Genomic DNA, 20,095 nt, shown 5'->3' with positions numbered 1-20,095 from the left:
GTGTAAGCACAAACTTTTTGTGCTCTTACCTGAGAACAATTCTTAGGTTACGATACCAATCCATGAAGTTTGTTCTAGTCAACTTCTCTTTCTCAAGAATAGACCACAAGTTAAAATTGGATGGTGCAGGAGCTGCCATGATCTACAATAGAAATATATGTATGCAAAATCAGCATCATATTTACATTTAACCTTTGATTAAACAATTTAACAAAAGATACTCCCACTATGTATTGTGAAACAAAATTCCCTCTAGTAACATAGTGAGTCAAGATCCTCATTTTATTATTAGTGTCTAGTGAGCTTTGGAATCACAGCTAGACAACTATCAAAATAGGTAAGCAACGCCTTGCTAATCACATCATATGTGACTCTTGTGCTGTTTTGGTGACATCTCCATGTCCAACCCAATCTATGCCCCAAGGTCCAAAAGTGACGGGTAGGGTTTCTTACGTGATGCAAATGCCTCCGCCGGTCACACCCCTCACGAATATATAGGATCCATCACTCGGGCCTCCAAGGCCCGTAGGACTCCTATTCGGATCCCTATCCGAATTAAGCTCATATTGGATCTCTATCCAATCCCCTTATTCCGGCCCATTAAGCGTGCGACCCTGTAGGTTCATATGTACTCTTGAAATATAGAATTAGCATCTGAAACTTGTATTGGTGCCTATCACTGATCCAAATAATTGCCGCTCCATGCACTGACATGGAGCCGTTGTAGATTCGGTACATGTACCGATTGCTCCAATTCGACGCAAAGATCGATATGGAGCACATAGAAAAAAACGCATAAATCACAAGAGACATAGACACAAAAGATTCTTTTTTCAAGAGGTTAGACTTCATGTTAAAATTAGTCTAAAATCCTTGTGCTTTGAGCTAATGTAAAGGAATTTTTAAGATTGCTGGATAGAATGAACTGCATATGGAAAATTTTCATAGACCTGAAATCCTCCTAAATTCATCGAAGAACCATTTGTTCCGAAAGAACACTTATAATTTTCTTCATGAGGAGATAGAATACTGTGCACAGCAGCTAGCACCCAAGGCCAGCCCAGAGCATAGTGCACCACCTTGTGTTATAAGTGGTTATGCACCCCCTAGTTATAAGTGTAAAATCAAAGGTGTTTTTGATTATTATTCTATGATGAACAATTGGCATTGGAGATTATTGGTTTTGTTATTTGGAATTTATTCACAAAGTGGTTTTGGAGATGATTGGATTTACAGGTGAATCGCAGGTTCTATTATTTTATGTGATCGGTCAGACCGGGCTCTGGTAGCCAGTCAGACCGGCGTGTATCACGCGGTTAGACCAGTGCAGCCTACGGTTTGACCGGCCGACGCTGTGTCGGTTTCGGTTTCGGGTTATTAGTTTGGATATCCGTGATTATTTCATGATTCTGGCTTCTAGATGGATACTATACTTATGTAATACTGTTGTTTGCTACTAATGAGTCAAGTTGGAGATAGCTTGGTCTCGGAATATGGTTTCTTTGTTTATTCCATGTGTAGGTGACTCGATGCCTTGGGAGAGTATTTGCGGTGACGGACCGGGAGTCGGCTTGGGGATAAGACGACGTCCGTGGTGGTCAGAGATCATGTGGAATACTTAGGCTAGAGTTGATGCACGTGGTTGATGGAGATTCCATATGGCATACGATGGAGGTATTGTGTGCGTATGGGATGCGGAGTCAAATTTAGAAGGAGTCCAAATTTGGTACGATTGGTTATGTAAAGTTTCTTTCTTGTACTAGAGGGTTTCCTAAGGTGTTTAGGACTCTTAGTATGAGTTTGGTTCGTGGCTTTAGGCTGCCTACCTCATGTATAAATAGAGGGGGAGCATGAGGCTTCCCGGTATCGCTTTTGAGAGCAATTGAGTTGAGTTTTGAGTTAGGGTTTCGAGTTTAGTCGAAATTTTTGTAAGGAGTGCTGATTGTGCACTTTGTAAACACAGAGAGAGAATCAATAAAGTCGTCATCCACTTTAAGAGTTCTTCGATTTGTGTTTACCGGGTTTCGACGGTCCAACCGGCGATATACCGGCGGTCAGACCGGCGGCAAGCGGCGGTCAGACCGGCGGCAAGCGGCGGTCAGACCGGCGGCGACGACAGCGAATAGCAGCTGATCTCGGCGGTCAGATCGGAGATCTAATCTTGGTCAGACCGACGGCAACCATGCGATCAGATCGGCAAGACAACTTCGGTCAGACCGCGATCCGTCGAATTCGAGGGTAACTTTTATTTCCGCTAAAAGTTTTTCAGTTTTTGGGTATACCAACCATTCACCCCCCCCTCTAGTTGACTTAGTTATTGTGATTCGATCCTATAATAAGTGCTTATAACTGGTTCGGAACCCCCCTAGTCCTGGTTATGCAACCGGGACTACGAATCTGGGACTAAGATACATCTTTAGTCACGGTAAAGATGGCAGCGCCACGTGACTGGTACTGCCATCTTTAGTCCCGATTGGGACCAATAACCGAGACTAAAGGTCCTTTTTTCCCTTTTTTTTGTTAATTTGCTTGCAAGTTATCAGATAATTAATCACAAATTCATTCACAACACCAGCAAATTATCAGATCATCACAAACTCATTCACAGAAACATTAACAAATACATTCACAACTTAGAAAAATTTGCACATATACATTCACAGATCAACAACATCCACAACATCGCCACTGCTGGCCGGCCTCCCATCCCGCTGCATCTCCTCCGGCCGGATCTAGCGGAGGAGAGGATAAGGTCGCCGGCCACTGCCGGCTGGCCTCCCCTCCCGCTGGACTTGGCGGGGAGGCCGCGGCCGCCACCGCTTCCACCGCCGGGCCGCCGCCGCTTCCCCTGCCGGGCCACCGCCTGGACACTGCGGTTGCTTCCGTCGAGACAACAAGAGAGAGAGAGAGAGAGAGATAGAGAGAGCCAGAGAGAGCAGAGGGAGAGATAGAGAGAGCAGAGGACAGGGAGATCGAGAGAGATCGGGAGAGACAGAGAGAGCGAGAGAGAGAGAGAGGATCGAGGAGATCAAGAGAAAGGCGTGGGAGATTAAAGAGGTGGGGGGATATTTCTAGTGCCGGTTGGTGATACCATCCGGGACTAAAAATCCCTGGGGGGGCTTGACACCGCCTAACAACTATTGAACCGGGAATAAAAATGACCTTTAGGTTACCAACCGGAACTAAGGATTAAAAAAAATTGGTTGGGCTTTTTAACCGGGATAAAAAAGATGTTTAGTGTCGGTTCCTATTCAAACCAGGACTAATGTGGTTTTTGGTCAACCCAGTAAAGATAGTTCCTCCAGTAGTGCTGGCTACTCTCTCATCTCACTTATGCTACCTCACCTCCCTTCTGTTTGCGTTGTTTGATATACGTTTAACTTGCAGCTGGCCTTTTAAAACCATGTTAGCCTGAGTATTTTCTAATTAATCAAGAAACTTCTTAGTTGGCTTATTCATGGATGGGGTGGTAACTGCTGATAATATATACTTGCTCGACTTAATTATCCATTGGCATCTATAATATTGTGATGTCACTTATGGCATTTTGTGTAGGATTTTGATTTTAGGGTGACATGGAGAAGAGAGAGGAGGGTTTTCTATGTAAAGTAAAACTGCGCTCTTTGTCATTGATAGTTATAAAATGGCATATCAATTTGGGACCATAGGAGTTGATATGGGGTGTGGTCCTAGTCTTCACAACAAAGGATAACTAGCTGCAAAGAGACCAAAATAACTAGCTGCAAGCAGCCAAAATACGTAGTGCAACCTGCCAAATAAAACTCGAAGCTAACCACCGTCTTTAACCAGCAACCTGAATCAAGGATTCGCCCAACCACTACAAAGAACTAACCAACACAACCAACAATCAATCGATAAAAACCTCAAAGGCAGTAGGAGCAACAATTGGGAGCCGATAAAGTGGTCGCTTCTATAATCCCACAGGAAAACCACAAGAGTAAAAGAGGTAGAGATCAGTATCTCAATTTGTTAGCATATAGCTGAACTAAAGGTGTTCATTTTTTTTATTGTCAAAAGTCTTCGAAATGATAAAACACAGGGGATATTTATACTAAGAATAACCATCCTAGATGGGGATGAAACAACTAATGTAATTCGGTGAACTGGGCTAGCTCAAAGGCCTCCTACAATCATTCCCGAGGAGGTTCACGTAGCCTTTTCAGCTTCTGTGTAGCTATAGTAAAATAGTCATTACTCCGTCATGGTAAGTAAAAACGATGAGCCGTTTGTTGGAACTGAAAGTAGACTCGATTATCTTTTCGAGAATATATAATATCCATGGGGAAACATAACTTTCTGGATCGCATATCGCTTGGAGATTGTACCATCTGCGCATAATCGTTCTGCACATCTAGCAGCAGCCACTAGTACAGAATATAGCTATGGCAACACATGGCAGTAGCACATTCTAAACTGTGTTGCAGGGAAATAAACCAGTAACACATGCTTTGTGTTCTTAGCAGATCCCGTAACACATTTTTAGTAGGGTGAATAAATGTGCTACAAGGATACAGACAGTAACACAAACATGTGCTACAAAGCACCTCGTAACACATAATATATGAGTTGCACAAATATGTTACATGTAGATGGTTTATCAATCTTACAATAACACACTATATGATTATCAAAAATAGTGTTGGCTGTGATTCTTGTTCAATATTGATAGATTAATAATTTGATCGTGTTGGTAAAGAGTAAAGCATGGGGATAAAGCAAAATTATCGAAATATATATCCTTGAAATTTCACTAATTTTGTCCTAGATATTGAAACAAAAAATTGGTACTATTTGTGGAAAAAAACAAAAAGATTTGAAAAATTATAAGAGTAGAAAAAAAATGTGGAGCACCTTTTCTATTTTTATGTCACAAATGTCACAAAAATTACAAGTTGACGTAGAGTTCTAGAATATATTCTTTATACAGACAATATTCAGGTTAGTTCCTTTCTATGAGTTCAAATCATCCAACTTATTTAGTCATTATATAAATATGCATCATACAAGTTAGAAATCTCCTGTAACCACTCACATTTTGTAACAAGAAAATAAATTTACCATCAGACAATATAATTGCTCATTTCTCAAAGTCCATGTTCACAGTCTAGGAATGCACAGTCCAAAAGACTTAAATAGAACTAGAACAAAGCTACAGCCTACAGGTAAAGGGGGAATAACATGAGGCATTGCAACAGTACAAGCCTTGCAAAATCACAGCTACAACTAGGTAACCAATAGACTGCTTGACGTAGGCCTTGCCACATGTGAAAACTTCATTTGTTCTCTACTGACTTGGATAACTATTAAGTTTTTACCATTCTCTTCCAGCATCTTGTATTGTTTATTCCTTTCCATACCTGTAGGAGCATGTGCATGACAACGCGGTTTTAATTTCCTAGAGAAAAACATTATGGTCAATTCAGTTGCATTTAAAAAGGATAACAAAGCTATAGAGTTCAATTTTAGTGTCAGCTAAAATTAGATTAAAAAAACAGTCTTTACTTTCCACACATACAACTCAATGCATTCTAGTTGGGTTTTGCAGTATGTAAAAAAGATAGATTGGCTTTATGACATTTGGTGATGCATAAATGTATTAAGATATTTATTAAAACCAAACACGGCCTATACGAAATCTAATACTTGGAGTTCTCACTGCATGTATATTGTGTCATTCAAAATCTTAATCAAATGAAAAAGGCTATGGTACATTGAAATTAATGATTCTGATAATCCAGGATTGGTTGCTTATATTTGTTCCTCCATATGAAACAAGAAGCATGGCACTGCAGAGAGAAGGTACCAATGAGCATAAGTACTATAATATAAAAATTTCAGACCACAACAGGAAAACAAAAGAAAAGGAGCAACTGATAGATTTTTTTTAGTACATCTTCTATATATAAATTTGAATTTAGAACCAAAAGATTATCTTGAGCAGACACTACAAAATTATCTTGAACTAGTACACTGAAAACATATAAGTACCTTGAATGGAGCTAACAAAGTACCAAAGTACCTCAGTGCCAAGTCCATTATTAGCATCAACCATTGTTCCTTCAACATCAGCTCTAACCCAGTGTTGATTGTTTGATTGATCGAATAACTCCCCGAGGTGTGAAACATGAAAAGGCTCAGCTTCCATCTCATCTATCCATTCCTCTTTGCCAGTATCATATATGTCCATGGGTTTCATTTTCCTTACTACAGACCACCCTGGGTTCATTGGGTCATCCACATAAAACACTTGATCAGCTTGGTTAGGAAGAATAAAAGGCTCATGCTCAATTTTTTCTCCTGTATGTATAAGATGTGAGAAGTTGACAAGTGTATAATCATATTTGTCCTTTTTAATTCCTTTTCCAGAAATAACATCCACCCATTCACATTTAAATAAGACCACTGAAAATTTTCCAGAGTAGTTCAGCTCAATAATATCTATTATCCTCCCATAATATGTAACATCACCTAAAATTGGATTAGCGTCACTTGCTTTAGTGTAGCTAGATTTTTTTGCAGTTAGCACAACCCCACTATTTTGTGTCACTCCATCCAAGCGTTTAGGCCTAAATCTGAAACCACGAGTGTTAAAAGCACGATATCGTTTGGCTGCATCAAGTGGACCACGGGCTAGCCATCTAACATCTTCGTTGACAATGTGCAAGCCATTCTTCCGCTCCAGATCCATTATCTGTACAGTGAGAACTCATTTAGGTGATGACTTGAGTATTATATATAAATAATCTGAAATTCTGTACTTACATGTGCTCTAAACCATTCATGGAATTTCTCATTTTGTACACGCTCAATAGTTTTTGGATTGACACCACGTCGAGGATACGTACTTGCAATCTGATCAGCATGAGCTCTGCAAAATATTTATAATCAACCTTCCTATCATAAAAAGGATAACTAAACATGCTTTAAGGTGCAGGTCATACCGCAAGTACTTATTAACATCTGAACAATTGAACAACACATATCGATGTGCTTGTACTTTAGCCATACCCCTTATAACATAGTTGCTAGGCTTTCCAAGTGGTTTTCCAACATGAGAAAATATTGATGATCCTTGTTTCACAATAGGATAACTATCTAGCTCATGTGTATCATCATTCCTCGAAGGACGGTTATGCTTAGTCTCAAAACCATCAAGATATCGTGAACAAAAAACCATGCACTTATCTGCCAAATATGCTTCAGCCATTGATCCCTTCGGATGAGCTCTATTACGCACATATGACTTCAGCACACCAAGGTACCTACAGGAAGTCAGGCAACACAAAGAAAAAATTGTGTTAAATATGTTGCTGTAAAATAAAGAATACATCCTAATATTTGAAAGAGAGAAATACCTTTCAACAAAGTACATAGTACGAAAACACGCAGGACCACCTAATAATGCCCCAGTTGCTAATAAATGACTAACCAAATGCACCATAATAGTGAAAAACCCAGGTGGAAATATCATCTCCATATGGCACAATGTCAATTTAATTCTCTCATCTAACTTCTTAAGCTCATCTATATAATGTACTTTTGCATTTAGTTCTCTGAAATACCCACATAGATCAAATAAGACAGCTGTAACATTATCAGGAAGTACACCTCGCAAAGCAAGAGGAAGAAGTTCTTGCATAAGAATATGGCAATCATGACTTTTAAGGCCAGAAATTTTTCCTTGCTCAACATTTACACATCTTGAGATGTTTCCTGCATAGCCATCTGGAACCTTTATGTCATGAAGTACTTTACAAAATTGTTGTTTCTCATTTTTTGGACATGGTGTAAGAAGCAGGAGGCAAGTAATACTTGTCATTAGCACGTCTTTGTGGATGCAACTACGATCTAATGTTCATATCTTGCAGATCTAGTCTAGCTTGTAAATTGTCCTTTGATTTGCCCTCCAATCCTAAAAGTGTCCCACATATATTATCACATACATTCTTTTCAATATGCATGATATCAAGGTTGTGACGGAGCAAATTAATGTCCCAGTAAGGCAAAGAAAATAGACCACTAATACCCTTCCATGTTTTTGACTTTTCAAAATCTGGAACTTCTTGTATCTTCTTTAGAGTTGAAGTTCGAGAATATGCAAGATGAAAATCCTTTCCAGGATAAGATGGACCAGGAATTATTAGAGAAAGCATTAGAGAAGAAGCTTTCATGCATAACCATGGCGGCAAATTATAAGGTATTAAGACAATAGGCCAACAACTATAACTTGAACTCATCGTTCCAAATGGATTGAAACCATCACTAGCCATTCCAAACCTAATATTATGAGAATCTGATGCAAACTCGGGAAACTCAGAATCAATTGCCTTCCAAGCCTCTGAATCAGCTGGATGACGCAATGCCCCATCCTTTACACGTCCCTCATCATGCCATCTTAATGCTGCAGCTGTTTCTTTGTGCATGAAAAGCCTCTTAAGCCTTGGTTTGATTGGAAAGTATCGCAACACCTTCCTTGGTGCTGCCTTCTTTCTTTCCTTCTTAGTTAATTTAGTTTTATCCTTTTTGTTTTTCCATCTTGAAGCTCCACACTTAGAACAAAAGTCATCATTAGCCTTGTCTTTCCGGTATAGTTGGCAATTATTTGGACAAACATGAATTTTCTCATAACTAAGCCCAAGTTTTCCAATTATCTTCCTAGCCTCGGAAAATGTTCTAGGTATATTGCTACCATTTGGGATTGCTTGTTGCAAAATTGCTAGCAAATCATTCAATGATTTATTGCTCCACTTGTTAATGGATTTTCTATGGAACAAAAGCACAAGGAATGAAAGTTTTGAAAGTTCACATCCCGGCCAAAAAGGTTGGTCGGCCTCTCTAATTAAGTCAAAGAAAGCTTGGGTTTCAGGGTTGTCACGACCGGAAATAACCCAACGGGCGTTCCTTACGTGCGTGTATTATTTCTTGTCCCAGGAGGCAAGGTACACCAAAAGTTGATACAATATAGAGTTTAATAAGCGAAAGTGTAAATAATTAATTTATTACATGGGCGGCGAAGGCCCAGCACACAGGAAGACAAACGAAAAACAGCGGAAGACTAGGGCGATGACCACAGGCGCTTGACGGCAGGCACGAGCTAGACACCAAAGCCTTCATCTTCCAGGAACTCCTCTTCTGGGTTTGGGAAAAATTGAGCAAGACTGAGTACAACCACCGTACTCAACAAGACACACCCACAAGTGCAGTATAAATGCAAGGGAGTACAAGGGACTTATAATATAGGGGGTTAGGGTTTGCAGTAAACAGCATTAAAAGACACTTAGTTGCTCAAAGCTATTTTGTAAACACGATCCTAGAGCTATTCAATATTATTAATCAAGGCCGTGAACCCACACGAACCTGCCTTAACCCAAGGCCTACGATGATTCAGACCGAACTGGCAACCCGACCCTGGGTCCCAGCTCGTCCCAAGCCAACCCAGGCCAACCATTCCATATTTTAGTTGTTAAGCAGGTTTTAAGAATTAAAACACTAACTTGGGTACATTGCTAGGCTTGCCCATAACCGAGGGCGCGGCTATTCGAATAGATTATACTCTGATCAGAGGTGTACATCTTTACCCACAAGACACATCTTCCTCACGTGTAACCACATGCCACATACCACCACGGTATACGGACGGAGGACGTGACATAGTTTCCAACCCATCCTAGCCATAGACAAGAGTACCGACCCAACCCCACCTACGGCCGGAACCTCCGGGACAGGTAGGCAGGACTGAGCCCTTAGCAGCAGGACACCGGCCCTGTGCCATGACATCTCGACTACCGGGCCGCAGCTCGTGTAGCCTTCATTTGCCCTAGAGATGTCCATCGACCCCCGACTTCGTCCATCTCCATCCGTGTACTTTTGTTTATAACCAGACTGAGCCACAAACTAAGCCTTACCCACTAGACATGTGGAAGTACGGTAGTGCTTTGCAACAGAGGCCCGAAGACCGGTCCTTATATGGCCGAGGTGCTACTATCAAAACCATGCACCCCGAGCCCAGCCTAAAACCATTTTGAGGATTTTGAATAGAGGGGGAGGTGTGAATCCAAATCCACAATAATCCAACCGTTCCATAGTGTCCAGGTGATGAGAATATTCCCAAAGTCTAGAGTTGTAAAACCACCTAATGTTGCCTAATTAACCAGCGAAGCATCTACCTAAATTTATACTAGTGGTACCATGAATAGAGTATCCACTAGTTGGGGGTTTTGTTTATTCTAGGGTGGACAAGGTAATAATAACAATAACAATAATAAGATCATAACAAAGGTAAATAGGCATGGCTAAATAAAACAGTGATAACGCGGGAATTTAAATAAAGCGATAATGCAATAATTTAAATCAAAATAATTTTATAAACTGGAATTCAATATGTTCAAGGATGATGTGACTTGCCTTGCTCGCTTTCCCAAACGTCGGCTTCAACCTCCACGAAGAGCGGATCTTCCGAAGCTGCAGCGTCTACACGACTAACGGAAAGGAAAAAGGCTTTTACTCTAATAAACTCCATATAACAAGAAGGAACAAAGCACAAAAATGGGTTCTTGACTTCTTAAGGAAAAATTAGAGACTTGAACGGTCCAATTCCGAGTTCAAATGGCCAAGTTATGGCCATTTGAAGTTTATATGCTCTTTAAATGAATATTTGCGAATTTCTTTATTTAAATTTTAATTTAAAAATTGGTTTACTGCGTCAGCCGAGGGGGAGGGGCGCGCGGACCGGGTCCACGGGAGTGGGGCCCACGCGGCAGCCTCACGGTCCACGGTGGACCGGGTGCACCCGGGCTCACACCGGCTGGCGCCGTGGGCCCCACGCGTCAGCCGCACCCGAGGGCGCGGGCGGCTGACGGCCGGGCCCCACGCGGCAGCCGCTCGACGCGCCCGAAGGTGGCCACATCGGCGTAGCCGGCGGGAGGCGGCGCGCCCGCGCCCCTATGGTCGCCGGCGGCGGCCATAGGCACGGCGGAGCGGCGGCCGAGAGAGGGGAGGGAAAGGGGGAAACGAGGCGGCGGTCCACGGCTCACCCTAGGTCGACGGCGACGACGAAAAAGGCTGCCGAAGCGGAGGAAGGCGGCAGCGCGGCTCGGGTCGACGGGGTCGGCGGCGCTCCGGCGGTCGGCGAGCTCGACGAGGGGGTGGACGGGGATGGCGGCGGTGCGGCGAAGCCGGAGAAGGCGACGCCGGGGCGGGAAACGGTCCCGGCGAGCGGGGAGAGCCGGCCGAAGGTCGTCGGCGATGGAGGAGAGAGAGGGCGACGGCGCGAGCTCGATTCCGGCGAGGAGACGGTGCGGCGAGGGGCGGAAACGGGCGCGGGAGGTGCGGGGAGGGTTTAAATAGGGTTGGAAGGGGGAGAGGGCGGCCGGGAGAGGAAGGAAACCGGCCGGGAGGTCCGGCTGCCATCAATGGCGCCGGCGAGATTTGCAGGAGCAAATCCGCCCGTTTGAATGCGAGAGAGAGAGGGGAAAATGGGGGGAAAGGGAGAGGGGATCACGGGGAATATTTCCCCCCACTTTATTGCACGCGGGGACGGCGGGAGGCGACGGGATTCGCGGCGGCGGCGGCGTTTGGCGCGGGCGAGGCAATGGGAGCGGCGGGAGGGAGGAGATGACAGGTGGGCCCCACCCGTCAGCGAGGGTGGCGGGCGGGCCCGCCCGTCAGCGGCGCGCGCGCGGGGAGGGGCCGAATGGGCCGCGGGGAAGAGGAGAGAGGGGGAGGGAAATGGGCCGGATTCGGCCCAAGAGAGGGAAGGGGATTTTTAGGGTTTTTCTTTTTTATAAAACCTTTTTAACTTTGTTTATTTCTTAACAATTATTATTTGTGCTCTAAAAATTCCACTAAAATTTATTTACACATTTTAGGCTTTTAGGAAATATACAAAAATCCTCTAAGCCTTATTTGGTCTTTTACTTTGCACATTTTAATTTTTGGACGCTTTCACACGGATTTTAATTATTCTAGGCATAATTTAAAGGATATATTTTAGGGTCGTTTTGGGACGTAACAAGGGTATGGTCCTGTTTCAAAGGAATTTTGGCAAGTAGATGAATTCATTGGATGTCCATTATCCATATGCCCAAAAGCATCTATGACTAACTGGTGCATATTAGTTTTTGTTTTTTCTTGCAACTGTGCCTCTCTGTTAGCAGAGATGAATGCTGCAGTTTCACCATGACAGCCCCAAATTGTATATTCTTTTAGCATTCCATCACAAACTAAATGATCATACACTTCATTCCGTTTCCGTAACCACCTTAGAGCACATTTGACACATGGGCATCGGATTTTCTCTCCAGAACTTTTCCCATTGTATGCAAAATCAAGAAAACCATCTACACCAGTCAAATAGTCATCACTTGGTCTAGGGGAAAGTAGTAACTTCTTAATAGTGGCTAAATCGACCCATTCCCTGTGTTTAAAAAAATATAGTACTTATTCAAATAGGGCAAGCGTGGTAGAAAAACCAACAAGTGCATCCAAACACAGATGAAGAACCAGTGTTCTTGTTGACTATCGAAATGCAAGAATACATGGGGAGGGAAACCATACCTGGTGGATTGGTGCTTGGATCCTTTAGCCCTTGTCTCCATAACAGGACCAGACAAGCTGCAGGGCAGCAGGCTTGTCTAGAAGCTCAATCCAACGGGCTTCAGGGAAATGGTTTACCCAAAGAAACTAAGGATTCAGAGTTGGCGCCTAGCAAATGAGATATGAATGAATAAAAAATTTAAAGCATAAAAAATCCTTTGTAAAGTAATTAAGCAATGCTATTTTCTTCTCCATTGCAATTTGCAAATATACCAGTAAATCATATACAAATCTCCTCACAACCTCATTTGTCACTATACAATAAAGAACAGAATAGAGCTCACTCACTGGATGCAAGCAAGCCTCATGCCGCAAGAAGCAATGTGGCAGGCAATGAGTCAAGTTGGGGCAACGAGCAAGCTGGTAGCAGCTCTTCCTTGGCTCCTGCCTACTGGTTTGTCCGGCCGGCACACCTGCACGCCTGCACGGCCACGCGCTGCGCGCCCACGCTTGCAGGCTGCTGCTGCGCAGCCCACTTCCCTTGGCCGCCTCGCTCCGGTGGTCACCTGCGCAGAGGACCGACGAAGAAGAGCTAAACTGCCGTTGATCTTCTGGGTTGGGTTGTGGTGTCCACCGAACTAAGATAAGACAAGATTTGGGGATTTTCCTTATACCTAGCAAGCATATGGTGTACTGGTAGGTGGGTGGTGTGAGAACAGAGGTGCTTCAGTGCTTGTAGCTTTTCAGAGATGCAGTAATCGAGGAGGTAGGAGAGTTAAGACTGTTTCTTTGTTATCTGTCCTCAGTCAAAAGGACTTGGACTGTTGGAGGGAAATTTTCTCTCCCGTGAGAACTTTTTCTTTCTCTTTCTTGCCCATACAAGATTAAATAAAATTTGGAATACAAAATAAAATAAAATCGAAAATTATAAATAAAAACAATATAAGGGTTTAAGTAGGAATAAAATTTAAAAACTACTGAAATTCGAAATTAAAAATAAGCAAATTTGAAAGAAGAGTCAATATAAAAACCCAATACGAGATTAATTAAAATTTAAAATAAAAAATAAATCCAAAATTAGAAAATAAAAAAGAAAGTTCAAGTAGAAATACAATTTTGAAACAACTGAAATTTAAAATAAAAATAATGAATATTAAAAGAGACCATATAAAACACAATACAAGATTAATTAAAATAGATCCGAGAAGAATGAATAGATAATTTCGTATGGGTGCTAACCACACAATTGAGCGGGCCACCCTACTAGTTTAGATGAAAATGGATAATTTTCAGATGGTACCGGAAATGGAAACGAATACTAATATAATCTTTTCAGAAACAGGAACAAATATGGTAAGGCCATTATCCATCGGAAATAGGAAATGGTTGGAAACTATCCGGAGTTCTTTTTATGGATATCCGCAAATAGTAACTAATTTTCTTTATATGCATAACCTTTTCATATCAAGTGGGATGAAGACAAGCTTGTGTTAACCGTGAAATTTGGTATATTCCATTAAGTAATTAAGGAAAACGTAGAGCAAAGTCGACAGCGTGAATTTAGGGTCTAAGATTGTATCAGCTGAGGCTGATGGGTCTATATCGGATGGAATGCATCGGCTGCGAGATGATAGAGTTAGACGACGAGGGATGGATGATGGCTGAAAGCTCACTCTTTGTCGGACTTGGTTCTGGAAAAGATAGTGGTGAATGTTGAAAGGAGACTGAGTTTGAAGAAAGTACGGCAATGCTATTTATCGATTAATTTTAGGATAAGTTTATTATTTTCCTTTTATGTTTTAGGAAAGTTTATCTCATGCGCGAGGGGATAGCTCCCATCTCAAGTAGCCGAACACAATGTAAGTCAACCATGGTCAGAGAAACAGGAAACGGGATGAGTTGGACGGAAAGGGTTCTTACAGGAACAGAGGGAAGATTTGGGGTGCTAATAAAGTAAATTAGGAACTTTCAGAATTATAAAACAAAAAAAGAGAACTTTCGATGCCATAGAACCAATTTTGTGAATATAAAACCCCCTCAAATTGAGCTTCCTAAATATAGAACTTCGAATAGTTTCCAACCATTTTTGATTTCCGCTGGACAATGGTCTTACCGTATTCGTTTCCATTTCCAAAAACAATTACAAAATTAATTTTCATATCCGCTACTGTTAGAAAATTATCTATCCGAGACTATCTATTTCCGAAAATGTGTCCGAATATCGGAAAATATATGAATCATTTTTATCTCTAATAATGGCTACTAAAACAGGCCAAGTCTAAAGTTCGATGCACCAATCATCGCCACGCACTCGCGCGGTTGCCTTGAGCTACTTGTTTTATATAGGACCACCGATTTATTTTACTAATTCAAAAATTTAAAATTTATAGTACGCATTCAATAAAACAACAATTTGTAATATAATACATCGGTATGAAAACTAAAGTAAATTATCCACATAAGTCTAAAAAATAAGAAAAAAGAAAAAATAATATTAATATGTACCTTAAACTGAAGAAAACAATATTAATATGCTACATGGTTGGTTCTTGTTTAGATAAGCATTATATTGTAGTGAGTACTTAGAGTGCTGTAGTAATTTTTAGGGATCAAATTTAAAATTTTAAAAAGTCTAAAATGTTTGAACATGCCATTTCAAAAATCTCCAGAACTTGAATTTTTGCACACAAATCTCCCTCTCAAAATACTTCCCGCTAACGTGAAACCTTAGCTTCCCTCCAAAAATCCCAAGCAATTAGTGTGTCCCTTCAACTTCCCATGCACCATAAATAATTGCTGCCTCTTCGTATCCTTAACCCAATCGTTCTCACATTTCCTCATTCCCCGTCCTCCCACCTGAACAAACTCCCCCATCTCCATCAAGAGCACTGCACACAGCATGGCTTCTCCTGTCCTCCAGAACTATGCGTCTCCTGCACATGCCCTGTAGCTTCACCATGAAGACATGTTGCTAGGCTGCTTGTGACTTCCTGAGACAATATGTAAGTGTTTTTTTCTTCTCTTGCTCGGTTATTTGTAAATTATTCTGAGGATTTGAGGGACTATAGGGTTCTAAGGATATAAATCACAGGGTAGTCCGATCACTTATCATTTTCCTCTCCATATTCTGTGACTATTTATGGGCTTTGCATGAAAAGCACTAATTACTATAACTTCATTTTGTAGCATATTTTCCAGAAACATTGCACCAATTTCCAGGTGAAATGGCAAGAACGAAAAGGTTGAATGTAGTAAAAATCAGTGCCAAATACAAGAGTGGAGATGGCAATATCAGTGAACATAACCCATTGCATGAGTCACAAGCACTAGAAGATGATGAGATCGAACTAGAGCAGCAAGATGATGACTCCTTGAATATGTCAGGTACGAATACAATGAAGAAAGCTAAAACTAGTAGGACCAACTAAATGTTTATATTGAAAAACTGGGCTTAGCCACTACTGTTCTTGTTTAATTTTACAGGTGAGAGTGCCAAAGAAGACAAACGTGGAAGGACAACTTTAACACATATTTGGAACCTTCCAGAAGGCAATCACATAGTAGTGAAGTGCAACAAGCTTGGACAGCCCATTGGAGCAGAAGGTGGACTGTTAGGAAAATTTTTAGGCACAGTGGCAAGAAATGGGTCTTACTGTCCATTTGACTTGAAGGATTGGAGATTGGTCAAAAAGAATGGTGGAGCTGAAACAATACTTCAACTTGTGGAGGTATGTGTGACTGAGCAAAAATCTAGGCATATTGCTCTGAATTTTAAATTTACTGCTCTGCCTTTTATCTCTTTCCCACATGAATATAATTTACATAAAGCAGTCATAACATAAAAAACATAACATATTTATTTACTTAGTATATCTTACTGATTTTAGACAAAGTTCTTGTACCCTCAATCGTGCAAGCAATGGATATTGAAGTCAACAGGGAGAGATTGGAGGCGATTCAAGGCATCACTAAAGACAGCTTATTTTCAGCCTAAAAAGAAAAGATCTGCTTTGTATAAGTTGTGTCCAGAAGATATCGATTATGATCAATGGGTTGAACTTGTCAAATTTTGGAAGTCAAAAAAGGGAAAGGTGATACAACTGCACATTATTTCGCTTACAATTTAATACTCTGCCAATCTAAATTAATGATGTATGATATGGTCTCATTAATAGTGCACTGTGTTTATAATAGGCCCTTTGTGAGAAAAATAAAAGCAGTCGTGCCATGATGAAGACAACACATACCGCAGGGACAAAGAGCTACGCTCGTTGGGCTAAGGACATGGTGAGTAATCTTGTTTTATTCAATGTTGTCCTATATAAGTCACTCATATAACTGGTGTATGTTCTATTATTTTCAGAGACAAGATGATCCTCAAAAGAAGCAGCCGCATAGAGCCATGGTTTACTTAGCAACCCACAAGAAAAGGGCCGAAGATAGAAATGAACACCTGGTATGCTATACACATAATATGCTACTACAATTAAAAACAAATTATTATTTGATCTGATCCAATTTTTCTAAACTGTTAGGCTGAGTTGGAAAGCCTCATGGATGAACAACCTGAGCTGGATGAAGATGATCAAGGAAGAGTTGCATGGAAAGGTGATGCCTTACATCAAGTTTTAGGTGAAGAGAAACCTGGACAAGTGCATGGTATGGGACTACTTCCAGTTCCCAACCATGTTTATGGCCAAACATCACACCATCTCAGGAACATTAATATCACTACCGTAGAGGGTACACCACATGAAGTAGCGATACATATTATTGATGATGTGGAGAAGTTAAAGGAGCATGCACAGAAGCAAGATCAGCTTATTCAACAACTGCTTAAAGAAAAGACTGATAGGAAAAACAAACAGGAAAAGGTGTCCTTGAAAAAAAAAAAGCTAAGAAAGGTACAAATTTTATCTGAACCTTCATACAAAAATTAGTTCTAAATTGATATCTTTTTCAGGTCAATCGACTAAAAGGATATCATAGCAACTCTCAGCTACAAGCAGTACATTCTAAAAGAAAGGTAATTGTTATAGCTTCCAACCAATAATGTTATTTTGGTTGTATTATTCTTACCTTTGTTTAAATTTAGAGAGTCCAATGCGACGCAGCTGATCGAGAAGACCTCCTGAGTCAGCAAAGATATCCATTCAAGGTAATATTTGTTACTAAATTGATTCTTGCCCCATAATTCATAGTACTCATATGTACGCACGTGCGGAAACACAACCATTAACTCTAATTAAAAAATATTGTGTCTACATTTAACTAAAGAATCATCAAATTCTGATCGACTAACAGGACATATATGAGGACGATGACTTGTCATTCTCTACTGAAAAGGTTAGCAAAGGGCACTACAATTATTTTATAGCAACAAAAAGACTATAACAATATGATAAATGATTTTTATGACAATTCTAGTATCATAATGATGCAAACCAGGAAGAACCCCATTATCAAGAAGCACCACCATCACCATGGTCCGCTCATTCCTTTCGACAAGAAGAGGTAAATGTTTTCAGATATAGTGTGATATATATGCGTCAAATAAAATATTTTGTTGTCACTCTCTAGAAGTAAGGATACGACATGATGAAACCCTAGCAATTGTCTTGGAACTAGTTAATTGCCTTATTTTGTCTAGGGTGTTTCAGATTAAGCATTTAAATACCTGAAAAAATATAACAAAGCTGCAGGCATTGTAATTTAATAGATCTATTTGTTCAATAATTTTCTACTGTATCACTTCAATAAATTATATAATGGTTAGTTTATAGTATTTTATCTATTTTGAATACAAGCTTACTTTTCTATATTTGTCTACCATTACGAGTTTAGCTACATCATAATGTACACAAAATTTGTTCCTATTTATGAACTAATCTCTATGTATATAAACTCCCCAATTTTATTTCCAGTATGAACAAAATAAACTATCTTGAAGATAGCCAAATGATGGCATCATAGGTACATATTTTTGTAGATATAAAAAAAATACCATACTGTGACTTTTTTGAGTATCCATACTGATACCATGTGACAAATACTATTTATTTCACTGTAGATGGCTAAAGAAGGGCAGAAAATGTTCGTAAAGAGCACGGACAATGCACATGATCAAGTGATTCAAAGCCGTGTGCGTTCAAAGAAGACGCGCCCTTCACCAATGGAGGTAATAACACTGTGTTCCTTTTGCATTACTGTGTGTGTTAAATGTTAAATATAGGTTGTTGACTAAATGTTAAATATAGGTTGGTTCCACAGTATTACTCATGACAGCAAAATATCCAAATAAAGAAGGCGTGGCATATGCTAATTTGTTGAGCTGCAACCCATATTCACATGTAGGTGGTGTTGAGATAGGCAACCATTTTTGGAAAGTACGAATCAACCATCCTATTCGTAAAAATGAGGAGCTTGTAAGACCATTGGATCATTGCAAGACAATTAATGATGCCCATGCCAAAGGAGTGGTGATTGCGTGGCCTTCAATATGTGTATGTTAGTTGTTTCTACCTTGGTTCATGTAACTTAATGTTTTGCTGTACATTCTAGCTTAACAACCAAAGTAATGTTTGCTACGTGCAGGTTTGGAAGATTAATGGTTGATTTCGCTTCCATCTCACCCTATGGATTGATAAACCGGCAAAGACTTTCAAGAAGAAGAAGAAGAAGACGAATAGATTATCATTTTGTTATATTTTAGTATGAAAGACTGTTATTCTGAAGACTTGCTTTTCTCAAATGGATTATCATTTATGTTTTGTAATGATGGGAAGGATGTTTTAACTATTTTGTTATGCAATGCAATCTTTATTTTCACTAAATGTGATGTGAGTATTTTGTGAGATATGTGGTGCTTTTGAAAGAAAATAATAATGTCAATTAAATTTTGTTCCTTTAACCTGATCGTGTGTGTGTGTGAATATGTATATACTAAAGTTTGTTCCCACAAAATGTATTGGAATAAGGAAACATGTTGCTAATCATATTACATTTATGTTACTACAACTCAAATTATGTATTCCTGGGGTACTATGCAGTATCACATAATATGTGTTCTTATAGGTGATATTTGTGTGTTACAAGGTAGCAACACATTCTTAGTTATATAGTAATACATGTTATATGTTGCAACGTATTGTACCAGTAACATGGCCTACAAGAACACTTATAGATTGTGTTACTGGGAACGCTTGTAACACCTATACTGATATGTAGTAACACATGTACGTGTTGCCAAAGCCCCTTCCTGCTGTAGTGAGCAGGCCACAGGAGCGTCAGATCCGATAGTGGCGATCCTCAGGAGTACCTCAGTAGGTCTGCAGCTATGGGTCTGTCAGTGGTGGGGCTTGGTGCCGCAGTGAGTCCTTTGGCTAGGCGACCGTGATGACGACCACAACAATGGCGTGGGGTCGCTATCGGCAGGTCAGGGCAGTTTTAGGCAAAATTTTGTGGTGAATATAGGTGAAATTTTGGGGATTTTTTTTGTGTGAATTGCTGTGTGAAGTACAAGAATTTTGGGGATTTTGAA

The 20,095-nt window shown here is 40.5% G+C and overlaps 2 protein-coding genes across 7 annotated transcripts; one reads left to right on the top strand and one right to left on the bottom strand.

The window, feature by feature from the left end:
* Nucleotides 1–5,074: 5,074 nt before the first annotated feature.
* Nucleotides 5,075–13,272, bottom strand: LOC4329607 (uncharacterized). 6 transcript variants are annotated; one of them, XM_026022718.2, is made up of 7 exons: nt 12,904–13,271; nt 12,577–12,723; nt 10,426–10,499; nt 6,963–7,283; nt 6,784–6,889; nt 6,010–6,712; nt 5,075–5,416 (listed from the first exon to the last, which is right to left on the bottom strand). In XM_026022718.2, exons 4-7 carry the CDS (start codon nt 7,226–7,228, stop codon nt 5,409–5,411), a joined length of 1,083 nt encoding a protein of 360 aa, XP_025878503.1. In that variant the 5' UTR covers nt 7,229–7,283; nt 10,426–10,499; nt 12,577–12,723; nt 12,904–13,271; the 3' UTR covers nt 5,075–5,408. The 6 variants fall into 6 exon arrangements, with proteins under 6 accessions (XP_025878503.1, XP_025878499.1, XP_015624886.1 ...); XM_026022716.2 differs by lacking the exon at nt 10,426–10,499 and adding an exon at nt 5,732–5,807 and having other exon boundaries at nt 5,277–5,416; XM_026022714.2 differs by lacking the exon at nt 10,426–10,499 and having other exon boundaries at nt 5,075–5,378; nt 12,904–13,272.
* A 3,824-nt stretch (nt 13,273–17,096) lies between these two features.
* LOC112937984 (uncharacterized) lies at nt 17,097–19,411 on the top strand. The gene is made up of 8 exons (XM_026023502.2): nt 17,097–17,459; nt 17,519–17,581; nt 17,651–17,713; nt 17,860–17,901; nt 18,004–18,069; nt 18,626–18,733; nt 18,910–19,058; nt 19,150–19,411. The coding sequence occupies exons 1-7, from the start codon at nt 17,109–17,111 to the stop codon at nt 18,922–18,924; spliced, it is 708 nt and encodes a 235-aa protein (XP_025879287.2). The 5' UTR covers nt 17,097–17,108; the 3' UTR covers nt 18,925–19,058; nt 19,150–19,411.
* The last annotated feature ends 684 nt before the right edge of the window (nt 19,412–20,095 follow it).

Source organism: Oryza sativa, chromosome 2, assembly GCF_034140825.1.
Source record: "Oryza sativa Japonica Group chromosome 2, ASM3414082v1".
NCBI classification, from domain to species: Eukaryota; Viridiplantae; Streptophyta; class Magnoliopsida; order Poales; family Poaceae; genus Oryza; species Oryza sativa.
Note: the sequence above shows the minus strand (reverse complement) of the source record. Positions and strands in the feature narration are given on the sequence as shown.